Source organism: Equus asinus, chromosome 22, assembly GCF_041296235.1.
Source record: "Equus asinus isolate D_3611 breed Donkey chromosome 22, EquAss-T2T_v2, whole genome shotgun sequence".
NCBI classification, from domain to species: domain Eukaryota; kingdom Metazoa; phylum Chordata; class Mammalia; order Perissodactyla; family Equidae; genus Equus; species Equus asinus.
The window spans coordinates 18,501,719-18,524,046 of NC_091811.1; the positions used below are offsets into that span (position 1 = coordinate 18,501,719).

The 22,328-nt window shown below is 46.3% G+C and overlaps 1 protein-coding gene across 4 annotated transcripts; it reads left to right on the top strand.

Annotated features, from left to right (window-relative positions):
• The first annotated feature begins 16,177 nt into the window (after positions 1-16,177).
• LRRC23 (leucine rich repeat containing 23) lies at positions 16,178-22,323 on the top strand. 4 transcript variants are annotated; one of them, XR_006518297.2, is made up of 8 exons: positions 16,178-16,313; positions 16,818-16,993; positions 17,079-17,188; positions 17,634-17,887; positions 18,546-18,676; positions 19,338-19,474; positions 21,071-21,449; positions 21,981-22,115. XR_006518297.2 is itself a non-coding variant. In XM_014866535.3 (8 exons), exons 2-7 carry the CDS (start codon positions 16,868-16,870, stop codon positions 21,348-21,350), a joined length of 1,038 nt encoding a protein of 345 aa, XP_014722021.1. In that variant the 5' UTR covers positions 16,178-16,313; positions 16,818-16,867; the 3' UTR covers positions 21,351-21,377; positions 21,981-22,323. The 4 variants fall into 4 exon arrangements, 3 of the variants coding, with proteins under 3 accessions (XP_014722021.1, XP_070351299.1, XP_070351300.1); XM_014866535.3 differs by having other exon boundaries at positions 21,071-21,377; positions 21,981-22,323; XM_070495198.1 differs by having other exon boundaries at positions 16,187-16,313; positions 16,847-16,993; positions 21,071-21,377; positions 21,981-22,323.
• The last annotated feature ends 5 nt before the right edge of the window (positions 22,324-22,328 follow it).

The window sequence follows — 22,328 nt, forward strand, 5'->3', positions numbered from 1 at the left end:
CCAGTATGCACGTGACCGTGGGCAAATTACTGAAGCTCCCCATGCCTGTTTCTTCCTCTGTAAAACGGAGATGCTATTGGTATCTACTGCATAGGGTGTAGTGAGGATTCCGTGAGGTTATATATATGTAAAGCACTTAGACGGTTTGTGGTTCAAATTTAATCATTTGTGTTAAGCACTGAAGATTAAGTATTGAATCCTCAAAGAGGTTACAAGAACATTTATAAAACAGTTTATCACGTAGTAGATGAAATTATGGAGATATAAAGAAGGTATTATGGGAGTAAAAAGGATGGGACTTCTAATCGGGGATCAAGCAGTTAGGAAAGAACAGTATCCTGGAGGAGATGACACTGGGCTGAATCTTAAAGAATGACTAGGAAGTGGTTGGCTTGAGAAGTGGTTCTGCAGCATGGGGGTTGGGTTCGGGTTGCTGCATGTGGAAGGCAGTCCAGACAAAGGGGTCAGCATGAACAAAGCCAGAAGCAGTAGGTGGGTTGGGGAAGTTCAAAGACTTCAGGTTGCTGCAGCAGGAAAGGAAGCAGGAGAGACAAGCCTAGAGCAGTCAGTGCCAGATTAGGAGGCCTTGCAGGCCAGTTAAGGAATGCATGTATCCTGTAGGACAGGCCAGTAATGGGGAGCCACATACATAAAAGGAGGAGAGGAACATGGTCAGATACTCATTTTAGAAAAAACACCCTGGCAGCCATGTAGAGGAGGTTTCGAGGGAAATAGGACTGGAAGCAAGGAGACCAGTTCCAGCAGCCCAGGTGACAAATGCAAGAGCCTGAAACGGGGCAGTAGAAATAAGGATGAAAAGAATTCAAGAAACACTGATGGAACTGTGAGATTTCGTGACTGATTAGATGCTGAGGCAGCGAAAGGAAAGAGAATAAGGAAGACTTGGAAGACTTTGTTGGAAGGTGGTGCCACTAATGAAGATGGAGATGACAGAAGGAAGGGCAGTTGGGGGCAGGGCAGGATGGTGGGAGAGAGAGATGATGAGTTCATCTTAGGACATGTTTTTCGAGGTACCTGAGCAACAACCAGATGGAATCATCCAGAACACACTTGAAAACGGCAGGTCTGGAGCGGAAGCCAGAGGCCTGGGCTGGAGATAGAAATTTGGGAGGTGTGTCAGCCTGTAGTCAGGAGTTGAACTATGAGAATCAATGAGGGGACCTGGAGAGTGTGTGTCGAATGAGGATACAGTGCAGCAGAAAATTCAAATTCGGTTACTCAGACAAAACTTTTTTTGTCATCAGCAACTTTGGTGAGAGAGCACTTGTGGGTTGTGGGAGGTGGGAGTCCAGGCTGAACTGGCGCTTTCTGTGTGTCAGCCACTGTGCTACAAGCTTCATATTTTTCGGGAATAGAGAGGTGGAGAGGTAAGGCGACAATTATGTCTCATACTCAAAAATACCCTTGAAAATCCCTTCTTCTCCCCTCTATTAGGTACAGCATATATTAGTTTTGTGTAAAATACAGTATGTGGCAGTATATATACAATGACGTACAGAATAAAATTTTATCATATTTTAGTTAAAGAGAAAGAAGAAAGTATATTAAAAAGATGTTAACCTGAGCACTTGTCATCCACCCAGCCTGGATAGTCTTGCCAGTGTGACAACAAAAATAATGACATTATGACTGTGAATAGTGCCCTATGATGATTGTTAGTGCAGGACCTGTGTGGTAACCAAGTGGATGAGGCTTAGGGGACAGAGAGCAAGCATAAGCCATGGCCAACTCTAGTTCGGCTTGAGAAGCTGACCGCACCTGCTCAGCTATAGCTCGTTTAAAACGTGGTATTCACAAATTGTTGCCACTGAATCTTGAACTGCTCAAACGTTTGTTGATGGGAGCTGAAATGTTCATAATGCTACAAGTAATTTTAACTTTTTACTTTTTAATTGAGATTAACATATATAAAGTATATTAATCTTAAATTGCTCAACGAGTTTTACATATTACAAAAATATTTACATGTTTTTACACATGCTGTGTGACCACCACCAGAAAAGATCAAGATTAAGAACATTTCCAGCATCCCAGAAGGCTCCTTCTTGCCCTTTCCCTGACACTACACCTCTCAAGGTAATTCCTATTTGACCCTATATGTATAGATTAGCTTTGCCTCTCCTTCAATTTCATATAAATGAAACCATATAGTATATATTCTTTTGTGTCTGACTTATTTTTCTCAACATTATGTCTGTGAGAGTCATCCATGTTGTTGCATGAAACAGTAGCTCATTATTTTCATTGTTTTACAGTGTTCCATTGTATGGATATACTACAATTTATCCCTTCTACTGTTGATGGACATTTGAGTTGTTTCCAGTTTTTAGCTATTATAGAGAAGGCAGTACTCTCTTGTACAGTATTGTACAAGTCTTTCAGTGGACCTAGGCACTCATTTTTCTTGGGTACATACTTATGTGCAGAATTGCTGGGTTATAAGGAATTACAATGCATAGATTTAACCACATGTAATTTTCAGGTTTCTATCCATAGAGGAATTTATTCAGAAGTTAAATCATTTAGGTATTTTGCAGCATGGAACACTTCAACATATTTATGAAGATTTGAACTGGTCTTCTCTTCCTGTTCATCATATCATTGTCTTCTGGGGATGATTTTATCAGTTCCTTGAGCTTTTTATTAGTATTTCTCTGTGGCTCTCAAGAAGTTCTTAAGTTTCTTCCACAAAGCTGATATGATCCACTTGCTAGGCCACTTGAACAGTGAGTTTCACTTCTTTGTCAATACAAGATCCTTAAAATCATAAACATATTCTTCCAAACATGCATGGACTGTTTTAGGCTTGATTGTTTCCATGCCTGTTTAATATAAATGATGCAACTGGCAATACTGAAGAATTTCCAGCTCATTACCACATTAAGATCAGGGTCAGCATTAATGGCTCTGGGAGTCAAAAGAGGACTCTCAGCCTCATGTACATGGCTTTGAAACAGCAAATCATGCTTGGATCAGCAGAGTGAAGGATAGGGGTGATGTTGGGGGGAGGAAGACTTCGATGTCTTCATGAGCACGCTCATGAAGTGTGTGGTACTTCAGAGTGGTACTGCTGTCTGTGATCAGCAACACTAAAGCCAAGGCCTTTCTCTTTGAGATCCTACTTGACTTCTAGAATGTAGAACTGTAAACCCAAGTCAGGAAAGGTGCTGCAGTCACCCAGGACTTTGTACTTGATTGTTAGAGTTCAAGCAGATTTTTTTAGTGCACTGGGATTTGTATCCCTGTAGAATACATCTGGCTTTATTAAACACAGAACTACACTGCCACCACGAGAGAAGGAGAGAGAGGTGGTCACGAGGTCATCAGTTGCTTTCAAACCAGGGCCTTTTGTTTCTAGTTTGGAAATATAAAAGCAGTTGGGCCTTTTCCCCCCCGAAAACACAAGCCTCATTATATTCTGGTAGATAGCCCTTTGGCCAATAATTCTTTTTAGTAGCTCTGAGTGGGTTCTGCTGCCTATTCCTCCACAAATACTGCCTCCCCAACAGTTTGCACATTTTTGAGGTTGAAGTGGTTTCTAAAACTGTTATGCCATCCCTGGCTGGTTTTGAAATCCTTCCATTCAAAGGCTGCCTTCTCTGGCAGGAGGTTTGAACTGTGACTTGAGACCAAGAGCTTTTCATTTTCCTTTTTTGCCATGTATTGCTGTTGTTAGGCACATATTTCTGGTTCATTTCTGCCAGTTATAAGTTTAGTGCCCTTTCAGCCTTCATTAAAGATTTACCACAGGTACTTTGCTGTCAGTGTAGCAATTATAGCAGGACTTGGTGACCTGGCTTCACAAATTCGTTGAATCTTGACTGCACATGTGGATTTCTTGAGGTCATATTTATGTCCGCATTGGAGCTGGACATGACACCCCTCCAGACGTAAGCTGGTTTTTCTTCCAGCATGGCAAGGGATTGCTGTTTCTTTGGTTGGGTGCCAAATGAAATGGTTGGATTGCCTTCAGATGGGTCATATTATATGGAAAAGAGGCATCTTAAAACACTCTAATCTACTTTAAAAAGCAAAACACTAGAATTGCAGTCAGCCTCACAAAATACACACTGAGAGGCCCAGAACTGGGCCAAGAGAGCATCCCATCTCACACTCGTGTGGAATGGTGGGTGGCGACCTTCTGCCCTATTTAACCTGAGCATGGTCCCATTCATGTTAAGTGTCTGTTACTGGATACAAACATAGGTTCTTTACCAGACACACAAGAGGGGCCAAATAAAACTGGAACACCAGGCTAATGGAAAGGAAAAAGTTTTTATTTCTGGTGATGTCAGCCAGAAGATGAGAGTGAGCCCTCAAATTCGTCTCCTCTCCCAGCAAGATGGGAGGCAGGGGGTTTTAAAGGTCGTGAGGAATGTGGCAGCTTGCAGGGAGGGGGAGCCTGTGGCCTTGCTGGTTGGCACCTTCCCACCAGCCTGCGTTCGGCCTTGTGAGGCTGCTGGCAGGGAGGAGGATGGTGGAATAAGGGAATCCACAGGCGGCTGTCCTTGGTTGTCTGCCTCCCTGTTGGATGGTGGAGTACAGTGCCAGGAAGCCAGGGAGTAAGCAGGGAAAGGGGATGGGTGCCTTTGGCTTTAACCCCATATATGCGGTGTTTATGTAGGGGAACTGCTATCAGGACCGGTATCAAGTCTATGATGAAACTCCGTCGTCTTTCATTTAATCCTCATTTTTACAGATTCATAAACTGAGGTTTGGAAAGGTGAAACCACTTGCCCAAAACTCAAAGCTGGTAAGAGGCAGCATCGGCCCTCAAAACCTAAAAGCCACTCGGCACCAGCCAGGGCGGGGACAAAATGGCGACTGCAGACAGAACGACAGGCTGAGCGAGACGCGCGGCGCATGCCGCCGCCGCCCGGGGCCGTTACGTAACCGCGGCAGGGCCCGCGGGGGCGGGGCGCCGACTCACGAGGGCGGTGGCACGTGCGCGCTCACGTGAGCGGGCGCGCGGCGGGGCTGGCGGCGGCCAGGGGCTCGCGCGCCTCCCGGCGGCCTGGCGGCCGGCTGGCTCCCGGGGTGTCTTCCCCGGCTGCTCCACCCGCCAGCGGCGACCGAGGCAGGAGCCCGCAGCCCGGATCCGCCCCTGCACCGCAGCTCTCGGCTCGCCAGCCTCCGGCCGGCGCTGGCGTTCGCGTCTCGAACGTTCTGTGCCGCAACAAAGGCCCCAGGGCGGAAGCGAGGGCCTGAAGCTGAAAGCCCACGCTGGGAGGGCGCCGGCGCTCGGGACCTCTAAGCCGGCTGCTGAGCGGAGTGGAAGGGACTGGTGCTTCTGCAAATCTTGTGGAGGCTTACACCCCGAGTTTGATTACGTTTCCTCCATCACTCAGAAAATTTTCCTTCCTTCCCCATCTCTCTCGCCTTCTTCCCACTATCAGGGTAGTGATGTCTAGGGACCCTCCAAAGCAGGGAATCTTTTCGTTCCCCCTGGAGGAGGGAGGCGGGAAGTGGGAGACAGCCAGGTTATGTTAGAAACTGCAGTATAAAGGAGCACGCCTAGTACCATGACCACTCTCTCTCGAACCCTGCCAGCCTCGCCCAGATTAGTCAGTCATCAAAAGTCTTCACTTGCCAAATCCAATACGCTTTTGTTCATCCTTGCTGATTTTTAAAACACTGGCACAACTTTTTCTAGTTTTCCTTCCACCTTTATATCCTTCAGGGCTTCTACTTTCTTGTAGTGAATCCTGACTGTGGCTATCTCCCTGGCTTGTCCTTTGTTCACCCCTCATCAGTGATCCTCAAAGTGGGGGGGTCTAGGTAAGGGCATTTTTCTTTTTTGTTGGAAGATTAGCCCTGAGCTAACATCTGCCGCCAATCCTCTTTTTGCTACAGAAGACTGGCCCTGAGCTAATATCCATGCCCATCTTTTACTTTATATGTGGGACGCCTCCCACAACGTGGCTTAATAAGTAGTGTGTAGGTCCTGGGGGGTTGGGGGGGGATATCCCAACCTTGGAACCCTGTGCTGCCAAAGCAGAACTTGCAAACTTAACCGCTGGGCCACCGCCTGGGCCGGCCCCAGGGCATTTTATCTATAAGAGCAAATCCAGACTGGGGGAAGGTGTCCTGATTACTTTTAAAAACCACATTTAGTATTCATTCAGAAAGTATTTATTGAGCAATTACTATGTGGCATGCACTGTGCCAGGCAGTAGGAGGCAGATTGAAACTCAAGGTCTGTTGGAGCTGGAAGAAGCCAAAATAGAAGTCCTTGAGGAAGTCTAGAAGGGAAGAAACTTGATGATCCACAAATCCATATGCAAAGACAAATTGTGTTTACGGCTACAAGGAAAAAGGGAACTGTAAGAGGGGATCCTATTTAGATGAGAGGTCAGGAAAGGCCTTTCTGAGGAGGTCCCATTTAAGCCGAGGCCTAGAGGATAGGCAGGAGTTAGAGTTCTGCACAGAAAAAAAGAGTCGAGTCATGCGCGCATAACTACTTCGGCCAACGGTGGACTGCACGTATGACAGTGGTCCCAAAAGATGAGTACCATATAGCGTAGGTGTGTAGTTGGCTATACCATCTAGGTTTGTGTAAGCACACTCTATGATGTTTGCACAACCACAAAACTGCCTAGGGACACGTTTCTCAGAACTAGCCTCCTCGTTAAGTGACGCGTGCCTGTAGAAGTGAAAGCCCCGAAGAAGGAGAGAGCTTGGTGGTAGGAGGAACTGAAAAGAAGGCTGCGTGGCTCCAGCCCACTAGCAAAGGTCACATCAGACCTCGCTGGGCTTTGCTTAGAGGCCATGGTGATGAGTAAGCATTTTATCCTAAGATCAATGGGAAAAGCCTGAGGGGGTCTAAATAGAGGGTTCTCTCTACGGTTGAAAAAACTTACCATGGCTGCTTCATGGAAGATGGCTGGATGAGAGAAAGAGTGGAATCAGGAAGACTACTGAGGAGGTTCCAGAGAGCGATGATAGTAGTTTGGGCCACAGAGGAGTCACAGAAGAAAGAGAGAAGTAGATAGATTCAAGATATATTTGGAGGTAGAACAGATCACATATGGTGCTAGATTCATGGGGGGCCAGTGAGAAAACGTGTCACTGAGGGAGAAAAAATGACAAGGAGAACCGGGGCTTCTGGTTTGAACATGTGAATGGTGATATAGGGAGCACTAAGGCAAAGCAGGGTTAGGGGAAAAGGTACAGAATTTGGTTTTGGATATGTTAAGTGGGAGATGTCCAGGAGCCATATAAACAGAGAAATAGGAGGTTAGCTGTATAAGCCTGGGAGTGAGAAAAGAGTTCTCGGTTGGAAATAGAAATTTGGGACCCATGGGATATGCACTGCTGTGCTGGAGCTGGCTCCTACAGACTTGGGAGAGCTGACTGTTAATTTTTCATGAATTCTGTGAGCCGGTTGTTAAACACAGCCATTACTGAAAATAAAATTGTATAACATAATTTAAATAAATTAAAAACAAAGGTTAAAAAGTACTCCAAACTCATCACCTTGTAATTATTTTATTACATTTTTGTATTAGTTTGCTAGGACTGCCATAACAAAATACTAGGTAGTTTGAACAACAGAAATTTATTTTCTCACAATTCTAGAGGCAAGAAGTCCAAGAGCAAGGTGACAGTAGGTTTGGTTTCTTCTGAGGCCTCTGTCCTTAGCTTGCAGATGGCTGCCTTCTTATTGTGTCCTCAGACAGGTCTTTTTCTCTGTGCACATGCACCGTTCTGTACAAATTTCCTCTTCTTATACTCACATGAGTCAGATTGGTTTCAGGCCCACCCTAATGGGCTCGTTTTAACTTAATTATCTCTTTAAAGGCTCTATCTCCAAATATAGTCACATTCTGAGGTACTGGGGGTTAGGGCTTTAAAATATGAGTTTGGCAGAGGACACAGTTTAGCCCATAACAATTTTACCATTATTTATGCTCACGAAGGTATTTACTTCTACTGTATCTATGTGGTGGAAACACCACATTATGAGTTACTCTCTTGAAATCAGCTAAGGTGGGAGTAGTTAGACCAGAGAAATCAGCAAATGCTAAAAGTTAGGGCTTTTTGTTCTCCCTGAAGAGCTTGTGTTACCAACACATCACAGATGCAGATGTTCCTTAGTCATTAGAGTAGAATTTGAATGTGAAATATGGGAAACACACGTACACACACACACACACACACACACACACTCGTTTTATTGAAGTGCTGCAAACTATGGCTGGTAGAGCTACAAAGAAAGTCTTCTGAGTGTCAATGATTTGCAAGGAGAGGTGTAGCAAGATGCTTTCCATTGAGTCACAGAAACTCTGACCAAATGATAGTAAAGGAAATTTCATAAGGACATTTATTTGTTCACATAAAAATAAATCCAGGGATAACTGGGGCTTCTGGAAAAGAAGGTTCTTGCTCTTATGAGAAAGCAGCAGGAAGGAACTCTCTTGGCTGAATGCGAATGGTTTCACTTAGGTCCCCTGATTGTTACCTGCAACCATCACATGACAATGGGAAGACTCAGCCATAGGAGAAGCCGCTACTGCAGACTGCAGTCCTGGAAGACATTGTGGAGCCGAAAGATCAGCCAGCCTTGAGGCTCAGCTCTAGCTCCCTGTCTCCAGTGGTCTAATGGACATCTCCATGTGTATGGTCCACTACCATTGCAATCTCCGTAAGTCCCAGAGAAACTGAGCATCTTTTGCAGTTTTAAGTTCAAACTTCTCTCTTCCTTTCAGTGCCAATGCTGTTTTCCCAGGAGCCCTAGATTCAGCCAAACCTTGGATATATTCCTCTTCCTTATACTCTATGTCCATTCAATTTCTGAGTATTGTTGAACTTTCCTCTCCATCCCACCTCCTTACTCCAGGCCCTTATCATCCTCAGCTTCCTAATCTTTCTGCTTCAAGATTCTTCCACCTTCAGTGAATCATACACAGTATAGATATATGTATGTATATGTCTATCCACTTCTCTCTATCCAATAGATAGACTGTCTATTCTTAGAACTAATAAGGTAGCAGGATACATGACATATATCGAAATATCAATAGTTATGACAGTGTGGTACTAGAGCAGAAGTAGCCAGGTATATATAGATCAATGGAAAATAATGAAAAAAATATGATAAAGATGACATTTCAAATCAGTAGGGAAGGATGGGATGAATCAAGAAACGGTACTGAGGAAAGTGGCTCCCCTTTTGGCAAAATGTTAGATCCCTACCTCACACTATACACAAAAATTATTCCAGATGAATTAAAAACTAAAAAATTTTTTTTAATTCTTTTTTTTTTTGAGGAAGATTAACCCTGAGTTAACTACTGCCAGTCCTCCTCTTTTTTTGCTAAGGAAGACTGGCCCTGAGCTAATATCCGTGCCCATCTTCCTCTACTTTACATGTGGTATGCCTACCACAGCATGGCTTTTGCCAAGCAGTGCCATGTCCGCACCTGGGATCCAAACCGGCGAACCCTGGGCCCCCGAGAAGCGGAACAAGCGCACTTAACTGCTATGCCACCAGGCCGGCCCCTAAAAAAAATTTTAAATACTAGAAGAATATATAACAGAATATTTTCATAACCTTAGGGGTGAGAAAGGCTTTCTAAACTAGACATAATTCAAAGCCTTATGGAAGAGACTCACAGTTTGGACTACATGCAAGTGTCAAATTTCTTTAAGTTGACACTTCATGAACAAAGTGAAAAGAGAAACTAGGAAAATATTTTCAGGGTGTATAAAAGACAAAAAGTTAACGTATCTATGTGGTGATTTTAAAATATGCCCATTGGGGCTGGCCTGGTGGTGCAGTGGTTAAGTTCGCACGTTCCACATCTCAGCAGTTTGGACATGGCATTGCTTGGCATGCCATGCTGTGGTAGGCGTCCCACATAAAAGTAGAGGAAGATGGGCACGGATGTTAGCTCAGGGCCAGGCTTCCTCAGCAAAAAGAGGAGGACTGGCAGTAGTTAGCTCAGGGCTAATCTTCCTCAAAAAGAAAAAAGAAAAAAAAAATGCCCATAGGGGCTGGCCCGGTGGCGCAGCGCTTAAGTTCCCACATTCTGCTTCTGCGGCCCGGGGTTCGCTGGTTCAGATCCCGGGTGCGGACATGGCACCACTTGTCAAGCCATGCTGTGGTAGGCGTCCCACATATAGAGGAAGATGGGCACAGATGTTAGCTCAGGGCCAGTCTTCTGTAGCAAAAAGAGGAGGATTGGCGGCAGATGTTAGCTCAGGGCTAATCTTCCTCAAAAAAAAAAAAAGAAAATCTGGAGGTAGGCAGTTCAGGATTGGCACACAGCTTCATGATATTTTCAGTATTAAAGGCTGCTCTCCACTTTTGTTCTGGCATCTTAGCATGTGGCTTACTTATATTCTCTGGGTCATCTTCTGGTCCCATGTCATTGCTGGAACTCCAGCCATCACAGTTCTGTTTTAGACAGGAAGTAAGTGGAAGAGGAGGAGGAAAAATGGACTTTCTAGAAGTTTCACCCAATGACTTTCACTAATATGTCACTGACCTATCAGCAATGGAGGTTGAGAAATATTTTTTAGCTGGGCACAAGCTACCCCAATAATATAAAAGTTCTGTTAGTTACCTCAATAATGAGAAGACAAACAACCCAATTAAAAAATAAGCAAAGAGTCTGAATAGATAGTTCTCCTAAGAAGATATACAAATGGCCAATGAACACATAAAAAGATGCTCACCATCTTTAGCCATCAGGGAAATACAATCAAAACCACAATGAAATACCACTTCACATCCACTAGGATGGCTATAATCAAAAACACAGATAAGAATAAATGTTTGCCAGGATGTGGAGAAATTAGAACCCTCAAACACTGTTGGTGGAAATGTAACATGGTGCAGCAACTTTGGAAAACAGTTTGGCAGTTTCTCAAAAAGTGAAATAGTTACCATAAGACCCAGCAATTCCACTCCTTACAGTTTCACTTGTAAGGAAAAAATTGCCAATAAACTAAGTTGAAATATCTGAGGTCAGGTTCTATTTGTAATAAATTTTTCAAGTGAAAATAGTTTCCTTCTGGGAATTTGCTTATATTTTCTTTTAGGCTCCCTAGCAAGTGCCTGTTACACAGTAGGAACTCAATATATATAGTTGAATAAATGAATGAATGTATTAATACTGTAAATATTTTAGAATGAAATCTCCATGTGGCAAAGAATCACATCCTCCTTTGGAATCCATTCATTACAACACAGAATCCTATATTTTGATACTAAGAGTATTATTTTATTTATTTATTTGAGGAAGATTAGCCCTGAGCTAACTGCTGCCAATCCTCCTCTTTTTGCTGAGGAAGACTGGCCCTGAGCTAACATCCGTGCCCATCTTCCTTTACTTTATACGTGGGACGCCTGCCACAGCATGGCTTTTGCCAAGCAGTGCCATGTCCGCACCCAGGATCCGAATCGGCAAACCCCGCGCTGCCGAGAAGCGGAATGTGCGAACTTAACCGCTGTGCCACCAGGCCAGCCCCTAGAGTATTATTTTTATATTTATACTCATTGCATATATAACCAAGAGAAAGGAAAACACACAGCCACACAAAAATTTGTACATGAATGTTCATAGCAGCATTATTCATAATAGACAAAAATGGGAACAACCCAAATGTCCATCAACTGATGAATGAAGAAATAAAATAAAATGTGGTGTAAACCAAACAACAGAATGTTGTTCAGCAATTAAAAGGGGTGAAGTATTGATACATGCTACAACATGGATGAACCTTGAAAACGCAATGCTAAGTGAAAGATGCCAGTCACAAAAGACAACATGGTGCGTGATTTCATTTATATAAAATGTACAAAATAAGCAAATCTATAGAGACACAAAGTAGATTAGTGGTTGCGAGGGGCAGGGATGGAGGGGGGATTGGGATGTGATGGTTAAGGGGTACAGGGTTTCTTTTTAGGGTAAGGAGAATGTTCTAAAATTGATTGTGGTGATGGGTGCACAATTCTGAGTCTACGAAAAGCCACTGAACTGTACATTTTAAATGGGTGAATTTTATGGTATGTGAACTATATGTTAATAAAACTGTTTAAAAACAGTTGTGTTAGTAAGGAAGAAGGGAAGAATGAATATTAGGTAGGCAACTGGCAGTCTCTGCCAGTTAACATCCAAATCATAAAGAGCTTCTACGAATCAATGAAAAACAATGACACGGCAGAAACGTGAAAAAAGATAGGAAAAGGCATTTGGTAAAATAAATTCAAACACATGGACATATAAAAAGAAACAATCTCACAAACAATCAAAAAATGCAAGTTAGGGTCCGGCCCTGTGGCGTAGTGGTTAAGTTCGGCACGCTCTGCTTCGGCGGCCCAGGTTGGCGGGTTCTGATCCCAGGTGCAGACCTACACCACTCATCAGCCATACTGTGGTGGCAACCCACAAAGTAGAGGACTAGCATAGATGTTAGCTCAGGGCTAATCTTCCTCAGAAAAGAAAATTTAAAATAATAATGACCAATCCATTTTTCAACCTATTAAGATTAGCAAAGTTAGGTACATACCCTTTGAACCAGAAACTGCACCTCCTAAGAATGTATCTCACAGAACCATTTTACTCAAAGTGTGGTCTGTGGACCAGAGCATTGGCATCAGTTGAGGGGTCAGAATCTACTTCTTTTTTCCCCTCCCCAAAGCCCCAGTACATAGTTGTATATTCTAGTTGTGGGTCCTTCTATTTCTTCTCTTTTTTCTTTTTGGAGGAAGCTTAGCCCTTAGCTAACGTTTGCCACTAATCCTCCTCTTTTTTTTGCTGAGGAAGACTGGCCCTGAGCTAACATCTGTGCCGATCTTCCTCTACTTTATATGTGAGACACTCGCCACAGCATAGTTTGCCAAGCAGTGCATAGGTCTGCACCCACGGTCCGAACCAGTGAACCCCAGGCCACCAAAGTAGAATGTGCAAATTTAACCCCTGCACCACTGGGCTGGCCCCCTTCTAGTTTTTCTTTGTGAGCCATCACCACAGCATGGCTACTGACAGATGAGTGGTGTAGTTCCATGCCCAGGAACCAAACCCGGGCCACAGAAGCAGAGCACAAAGAACTTTAACCACTAGGCCATCAGGGCTGGCTCAGAATCTACATTTTAATGAGATCCTCAGGCAATTGCTATGCACATTAAAATTTGAGAAGTACTGCTACATGTATAAGTACACATGCAGCAGAGTAAAGATTTATCTATGAGGATTTTTATGGAGCATTGTTTATAATGTTGACAATTTTTTTTTTTGAGGAAGATTAGCCCTGAGCTAACTACTGCCAATCCTCCCTCTTTTTGCTGAGAAGACTGGCCCTGAGCTAACATCCACACCCATCTTCCTCTACTTTATACGTGGGATGCCTGCCACAGCATGGCTTTTGCCAAGCTGTGCCATGTCCACACCCGGGATCTGAACCGGGGAACCCCGGGCCGCCAAAGCGGAACGTGCGCTCTTTAACCACTGTGCCACAGGCCGGCCCCGGCAATTTTTTTAAAAAGTTAATATCCATCAATAGGGAACAGTTAAAAAATTACCATATATCCATATAATGGAAGACTAGAGAACTATTGAAAAGAGGTAGATTTATGTTTAGTGATATGAAAGATGTCCAAGACATATTATTAAGTGAAAATAATCCAGTTGATGAACAGTATGTATGATTGATACTATTTCTCTTTTTTAAAAATTTATGTCTTTATTAATAAATGAGAGTGGTGCTGAGGGAGATCATGGACTTTTATGTTCCTCTATATACATCTATTATTTGCATTTTTAGTTTAATTAAATATTATTTTTATAATCAAAGGAGATTCTATCTAGACCAGCCACTGGGGAAAGGATGTCATCAAAGAGGACATGAAGTATCTAGCTCTCATTACATGGTGTAGGTTCCGTCCTTGTCAATGAAACACAAAATAAAACCTCCACTGGCTCCTCACAGCTTTCAGGATGAAGTCCAGATTCCTTAGTTGGTCCAGCCCTGTCTGCTGCTCCTCCCTCATCCCCCTGAGCGCAGCACTGTTCCAGCCAGCAGAACCACCTGCCGACCTCACACAGGTGCTGAGCTCTTTCCCCTCCAGGCCTTACCAAAGGTGCTTCTTCTGTCTGGAATCTCTGCCCTCAAGATATGATATCAGGTACTATCAAATTATCCCCTGGCACTTAGTAAAAGCTCTGTAAGTATTAGGTATCATTGTTATAATATCTGTCTCATTATATGGAATTACTTGTTTACTTTGTCACTGGACTGTAAGCCCCCTGAAGGGACTGTGTTTAATGTCCTTGAGTGCCCACCACATACAGCCTGGCACAGAGTAAGTGCTTAACAAAAGTAAGCTAACTGATACCTCCCTAATCTTTATGTCACATCTTTTCTTCCCACCTAATGTGTTCTTTCTTCTGGGCCAAGGAAAACCACGTTCTTTCTCTTGACTACATCAAACTACGTGGGTTTTTCCTTTCTCTGCATTCCAACAATACAACTACTCTCATTTGCATAGCACTTCTAGCCCTTCCGAGTGCTTTCATACATACCTTTTTTTTTTTTTGAGGAAGATTAGCCCTGAGCTAACTACAGCCAATCCTCCTCTTTTTGCTGAGGAAGACTGGCCCTGAGCTAACATCCATGCCCATCTTCCTTTACTTTATACATGGGATGCCTACCACAGTATGGCTTTTGCCAAGCGGTGCCATGTCCGCACCAGGGATCCGAACCATACACACCCTTTCTTATTCCTCACAACAACCCAGTACTGAAGCAAGGGATGGAGAGGGGCAGGGACATTTACTGAGGGTCAACTAAGTGCAAGGTAATTTACCCACATTGTCTCTTTTAACCTTCTAACAATCCTTTGAGGTGGACATTTCTAACCCCATTTCACAAGATGTGAAAATTAAACCTTGTAAAATTATATAACCTGCTGAGGCACACACAGCTGTTCAATGGTAGAGTGGGTTTTGAACTTGGTGTCTCTAACCTGGCGTCTGCTAGTTCCATGACATCAAGTGAACAGATTTGTCTATTAACTATATTACCCAAGCTGGACAGGGCAGGAGGTATTTCCTGATTTCCGGCCCACATCTTCCATCAGACCACTTTGCATATTATAGACAGCCTGTAATGCACCATTTAGCAATTACTTGATATCTTGCCTTGTTGGCTAAATTGTTTTATTTGTATTAGATTCTACAAGATTGGTAATATCCCCCTTTCCCCAGGCAGGAATTGTGTCATAAATATTAACCTCCCTGAGCCTTAGTTTCCTCTTCTTTCAAATATCTGTCTCACAGGACAGGTGTGGAGATTAAATATTCCTTGTAAAGGCATCTCACACAATGTCTGGCACAAGCTCTCCAGAAATGTTTGTTGCATCTCAACCTTTCTCTTTTTTGTTTCCTTCAACAAGTCACACAGGCCTGATTGCCCGGGTGTGGCTGTATCCGTTCTTGTTGATTATTTGTATAACACTGTTGGATGAGGACTATTTTGGTAGACACAGGTTGGATTTTCTCCCTTACTATCCCCTAAAGGTTTGATCAAACTAGTCGAGGGTGTGAGGAGTGAAATGCTCCTAAACTGGGTTTAGCCATCTTTACAGCGCTTTAGCAGAGATTGGACTCATACTCGATCCCTGTCAGTTGGTATAGTTAAGCCTATTTTACAGACGACAGGGTGAAGCTTGGGTAAATTGGTAGTAAACCGCAGATCTGCTAAGACTCCAACCCAGGTCTCAAGATTCTCTGGGCCTGGGCTCCTTCCACTCCGTCAAGCCACCTGCCAAAGGTCTACCTGAAAATAACTAAAGGGTGGGACCTGGGTGGTGGTGGAACCAGACCACTTGCCTTGGTATTTCTTGCTCCTCTTTCCCCCTTTTTGCTTCAGGGGATGAGTTTCTTTTAAATTCACAATACTTTTGCATTGAGGATGTCCGGTCCAATTAAGGTCTCGAGTGACGTAATGGCTAGCCCCACCTCCTCTCTCTGCACCCTTCTAAGCCCCGCCCATTATTCTATGCCCTCTGCCAATTATTGAGTCTCATCCGGGTTCTTGGAATTAGGAAATTGAGCTCGTAACCAGGCAACTGCTGACCCACTGGCTCCGGGGCGGATTTTCAGTTCAGTTATTCGCGGCCCTTCTCTCAACGGTTGCCACTGCGGAAGCCAAGTGCCCCGCCCACCCCCTCGGTTGCCATAACAGCAGTACGCAACGCCTCCTCACCCCTTGCGGCTCTTTCAAAACAATCTCCCTCTCCAGGCCAAGACCCTCTCCGAAACGGCTTCTAGTGGAGCAGAACCAGGGTCTGCGCCCCTGTGCGAAGGATTGGGTGGGAGGGTTGGAGACTGTGTCAGGCTGGTGTCCCAGAGGAGATGGGAAATGGGGCTAAGCAGGGTGGGAGAGTTAGAAGAAACGAGGGGAGCAGGGGTTAAGGACGGAAGGGGAGTGGAGGGGAAGGATCAGTAGGAGAGATTTGAGGAGAAGGTGGTTTAAAGAAGAGGTGAGAAGAACTGGGGAGAGAAGAGTCTAGAAAGCAGGGAGACCACCGAGCTGCTGGAGGAGAGTAGGAGCCACCACTGTGAAGAGCAGGAAAGGTGTCAGGAGTCTGGGAAGGCATCCTGAAGAGACAGGGGTCCTTGGTGGGAAGTATGAAGAAGTTGGGAGTCAAAAAGAGATGTTCACGGCAAGGAGGAAAGAAGCATAGTTAGGAAGAGGTCAGGGGTGATGGGGGGATGGGAGGGGCACCCGGTCAACCGAGGTCAGGGAGCCGAGGGTTGGAAGACGCTGAGGAGACCCTTCTTTCTCAGGACAAGGACCTTGCTTGATCTGATTCCAGAGCCCTCAGCAGGGAAGAAAGATGTCAGATGAAGATGATCTGGAAGACTTTGAACCAGACCCGGATGATCTGGAAAAGGAAGATGATGAGAAGGAGACAGAGGAGTGGGAGGACTACAGGAAGGAGGGGGAAGAACTCCCTGAGGAAGTGAGCACATGGGAACAGAGGGGTCCTAGGGCTAAGGCATGGGGATGGGCTGGAAAGGGATGCCTGATCACACTTCCTCCTGCAGTGGATGCCCAGCCCCCTCACGGAGGACATGATGAAGGAAGGGCTTTCTCTGCTCTGTAAGACAGGCAGTGGACTGGCTCATGCTTATGTCAAGCTGGAGCTTAAAGAGAGGTGCGTTTATGGGGGACCAGAAGAGGACTGAGGATCTAGGGCCCAATCTCCTTTTTCACTCTCATTCCTGGGTGTTTTGGCTGAGAGTTTGGATCTCTTTCCTCCTGGGCCAGTGAGGAGGGAAGGATAGAATTTACTTTTCAGGAGCCCTGTGACTCGCTATGTCACAGCTGGCCTGGGAACTGGAGGCTGTGAGGGTATGTGGGGGGATACCTGCTGGACTCCCACTCTTGTCCTTCAGGGTATTGGTTCTCAGCCATCCACAGACACAAGGTCCCTGTCCATTGCTAAGAACCCACCTACCTCTCTTCCCGCTCCTCACCCTGCCCATCTGTCACCTATTCTTCTCCCCACTATAAGTCATCTCCATATTGCCCCTGATTTAGCATCTCTACCCGTCCTTGCTGGATTCTTAACCCTAACCCTGGCCTCTGCCACCTCCTAGAGATCTGACAGACATCTACTTGCTGCGTTCCTACATCCATCTGCGCTATGTGGATGTTTCTGAGAACCACCTGACAGACTTGTACCCACTCAATTACCTCACACACCTGCTCTGGCTCAAGGCTGATGGCAACCGGCTGCGGAGCGCCCAGCTGAACGAGCTGCCCTACCTGCAGATTGCCAGTTTTGCCCATAACCAGATCACTGACACTGAGGGCATCTCTCATCCTCGTCTGGGCAGCCTGGATCTCAAAGGTGGGGCCTTAGGATGGCTACACAAGATTCTTTCCTTCCTAGCCTGGGCCAACAGAAGTGCGCAGTGTGATCTTTGGCTGTGCCACATAGCAATCTGCATTCATTCATTCACTCATTCAGACAGACACTCATTATAACTCATTATGACAGTTCTATGTGCTGGAGATAGAACAGTGAACAAAACAAAGAAAATCCCTATTCTCGTGTAGCTTACATTCTAGTTGGGGGAGACAGACAGTTATCAATGAAGACAATAAATAAGTCAATTTATGTAGTATATTAAAAGGAGATATATGCTCTGGAAAAAATAGATCAAGGTAAAGGGAGTGAGGGGGCACAGTGGGCAATTTCAAACAGGTTGGTCAGGACAAGCATCACTGAGAAGCTGACGTTTGAGCAAAGACTTGATGGAGGAGTGAGAGGTAGCCATGTGGATTGCTGGGCACTCTTCATTCACTCCTCAAAGGCTTAGGTGCACAGGTCCATCAGGCCCTTGACTACCAGACCACTTGCCCCAGGGCCCTGGAAGCGTTAATCTGGAGCTGTCCCTCCTCATACCCACGTAGCATTAAAGGGAGAGGATGATGCCAAAGTCCAGGCTGTAGTGCTGAACGTTCAGAGTGGCCCTTTGAGCTCTTGACACCCTCCTGCTCCTCAGGAAACCGCATCCGCATGGTGACAGGTCTGGACCCCCAAAAGCTGATCAGCCTGCATACACTGGAGCTTCGGGGGAACCTGTTGGACAGCACCCTGGGAATCAACCTTCCTAAGCTGAAGAACCTCTTCCTGGTAACTCACAGGGTGAGAGGGTGGTTGTTGCAGGAAAGAGGGCACTGTCCTGGGGCCAGGATGCCTGGCTTCTAGTAGCTCAGCTACTAACTCCATCATCATAGTGATAGTTGGTATCACTTGTTGAGCCCTACCTGGTGCCAGGTGCTGTGGGGATGCAGAGTTAAAACAGATAAGGTGCTTACCACCTAGCAGGGCTAATACATAAGGCGTGGATAACGCAGAGACGATTTACTTTGATACAGATAGCAGCATAGTGTGCCATAACTGAGGTACAGACCTCAGGCTGAGGAGGCCACTTAAATGTTTGGCCTTTTAGACTCCTGAGCTGCTTCATTCCAGAATGGTGCTGAAGCCATTTCTCCTCAGTGGAGCAGTGGGGGCTCTTGGACCTGGGGGTGGGTCGAAGCATCTCCTCCTTAATTAGAGGTGGCTTCAGGGGGATGAGCGGTAGGGGGTTACTGCTGACCACTCTCTGGCCTGGCAGCCTCTCCTGGACTTCTTTACTCTCTACACCAATCTCTACCCACTTCACTCCCCTCCTGCACCCCTCCCTCCCTCCTTCTTAGATTTCCTCTTTTGCTGCATCTCTTTCTGACTTCTCTTCCTTCCCTACCCCTGCTCCCCTTTCCCAATCTATCGACTGTATCCTGGAGTCTAGGCCCAGAACTTGCTGAAGAAGGTGGAAGGCTTGGAGAACCTTAGCAATCTCACTACCTTGCATCTTCGAGACAACCAGATTGAAACTCTGAGTGGCTTCTCCAAGGAAATGAAGTCACTGCAGTACCTCAACCTGAGGTATGTATCTCCACCAGGCCCCACCTTGCTCCTACCCTGACCAGGAGCAGCTTTCGACCCTGTGTTCCCCCCTGGCCCCGATCCCCCACTCCTAGCCCACTCCCAGATTCTCACCTCATCTTCCATCCTGATCCTTCCCCTTCCTTTCCTTTACATTCAGTCCTAATTGCAACACTGAGACCTTTATAGCCTGAGACCCCTGAATCCTTATTTGTTCACTGCACAGTTATGGAGGATGTGCTATGTGCCAGGCCTTGTGCTGTGTTTCGGGAACATCTAAAGGAATCAGAGATGGTCCCTGTTCTCAAGGGACTCTCAGTCTGGCTCCAACTCTCTTTTCTTGGCCTTATCCCATATGTTTCCACTGCCCTTCTCCATCTCCTGGACCCCAATTCCCCTTCCCATTTCCTGCCTCTCTTGTCCTGAGCCCCACCTGTAAGGGATGATATAAAACACTTACTGACATAAAACACAAGATGTGCTCAGATTTGAGAGAGAAGAGTATTTGAAAGAAAATCTCTAGATAGAAAGGCACTGGGGATCATGGGAAATTTTCCTTCAGCATCTCTTGCTGGCTGGAGGATTTTATGTGTGTTTCTTTAAGCAAAAATGTAAAGAAGCTGCCTTCTTAGTCAACAAGGCCAAATCCTCTAGGCTGCCAATGGGAAGAGAATCTCCAAGTAGGGACAGGGGCACCTTGAAGCCCCACTTCCTGCCCTGACTCCTGGAGCAATCTCTTGCTGATGAGCTCTGCCACATTGGTCTGGTAGGGTGAGGGGTGAGGGTGCTATTTTCCTGTTAATGGTCTAGACGGGAAGATAGACCCTCCTCAGTGGCTGTTAACTGGGGTTGTTTAGAAGTAAGTATAGAGGGGAGGGGTTGTCTCGATGACCGGGACGTGGCTCTGGGACCAAAGATGCTAACTTTCCTTCAATGTACAGGTCGGTCCAGCACAAAGCGCATGTAGCACTCCCAGTGAGAAACACTGTGTGAGGTTCAACACCTCCACTGAGATAATGCTGAAACATTTAAACCTGGTTTCATAAAGGCATGAGGCAAGAACATGAAAATAAACAGAGTGCTGTACAGGGAGGCACATTAGGAAATGAAGCTTGTTCTTCAGGCAGGGAAACCCCAATCCATCCCAAGCTCCAGGTTCCTTCCTGTGGGGAGCACCAACATAGCACCCTCCTCCATGACCTTAGATCCCAGTTCCTTCTCCACTGGCCTGGGGCCTCCTGTCTAACCTTGGATTAGGTGTGATTGACACAGAAGGCTGTCCCTGCAAGGGAGATTTACCCCCTTCTCCCCAACTACAACAGGGTTGTGACCTAGCTTTGCTGCTCCAAAAGGATGAATACGATATGTTACAGAATAGACATAGCACTCAGGGATTCCATGAAGAGCAGAAGCAGGAAGTAGGGCTGGACAGCACCTCTGCAGCAAATCTGGCAATGCTTGGCAGGCCAGTCCACAGAGGCAGTGTTTCCAGGGAAACCGGAGCCCAGTGGGAGATTCCCCCAGAGGGCTCATACCTGGCAGCTGGGTTCCAAAGCCCATTATTCCCCAGTGAGTCCCTCCTGTCCGCACCTGCAGGGGCAACATGGTGACTGACCTGGGGGAGCTAGCCAAGCTTCGGGACCTGCCCAAGCTTCGAGCTTTGGTGCTGCTGGACAACCCATGTACAGATGAGAACGACTACCGCCAGGAGGCCCTGGTGCAGATGGCACACCTCGAACGCCTGGACAAGGACTTCTTCGAGGAGGAGGAGCGGGCTGAGGCCGATGAGATCCGTCAGAGGATGAAGGAGGAGCAGGATCAGGAGCAGGAGGCTGAGCCCGAGCATGACTTGGAATTGGACCAACCATCGACCTAGCAGCGGTTCTTCTAGCCTTCAAGGATAGTAAGGAAGCTGGCAGGAAGAGGAGGCCAAGGGCCTGGCCTATAGGGGAAAGAGAAGTTGCTATAGGAGGAGGTGGGTGAGGAAAGGATAAGGCAAAGAGAAGCCTTGGAGAGACCGGGGTTAGGAGTCAGGGAGTGTCTCAGGGTGGGGAGAATGAACTGGAAGGGCCAGGGAGGAGTTGAGAAAAGGCTTAGGAAATACATCAGGAGGCCAGAAGACTACGTGAAAAGAACTGGGGTGGCAGGCAGAGATGCTGCTGTGGGGTAGGCAGCCACACGTGACATGGAGTGAAGATCAGCTGGAAAGGACAGGTCTGGGGCCTGGTGGGGGACAGAGGAGGGAGCTTGGTGGTGGTGTATGAGGAATGCAGCTGGGCCCAGGAGAGAAGGGAGGAGAGGAAGATCCTGCACTAAAAATCTGAAACTAAAAATAATAGGACTCAGGGGTCAGGGGAAGAAAGGAGGGCAGGGCGAGGCAGAAGGAGACTGAGGAGACGAGTCAAGTCCTAGGATGTGTGGCAGCTGGGTACTTCCGATGGGGGCAGAGGCAGCAGTGGGAAAGCAGTAGGGTCCCGGAGGCTTTACTTCCGTCCTCTTTCTCCAGGAAATTAAAAAGCCACTGGCCCCAAGACCTGAGAAGGCTCCCAGTCAGGAGGGCTGCCACATTCCTAGAGGATACCTTCTCTTGCTCCAGCCCTGGGAATTCATCACAGCCTGCAGCCCAAGCTCTGTGAAGGGCACCTGGGCAGTGGTGCCCTGAGCAGCGGTGCGGGTGGGCCCAGAGCCTAGGCAGGGGCAGCCCTCCGGCAGGTGGGGGTGCGAGCTAGGCCTGGAGGGGCTGAGGGGATGCTTGTAGAGTTGGCTGCAGAGGCGCTGCGGAGGCAGGCTGGGGTGTTAGGAACAATTCCATGTTTCAATAAAGAGACATTTTGCTACTCTTGTGTCTGACCGG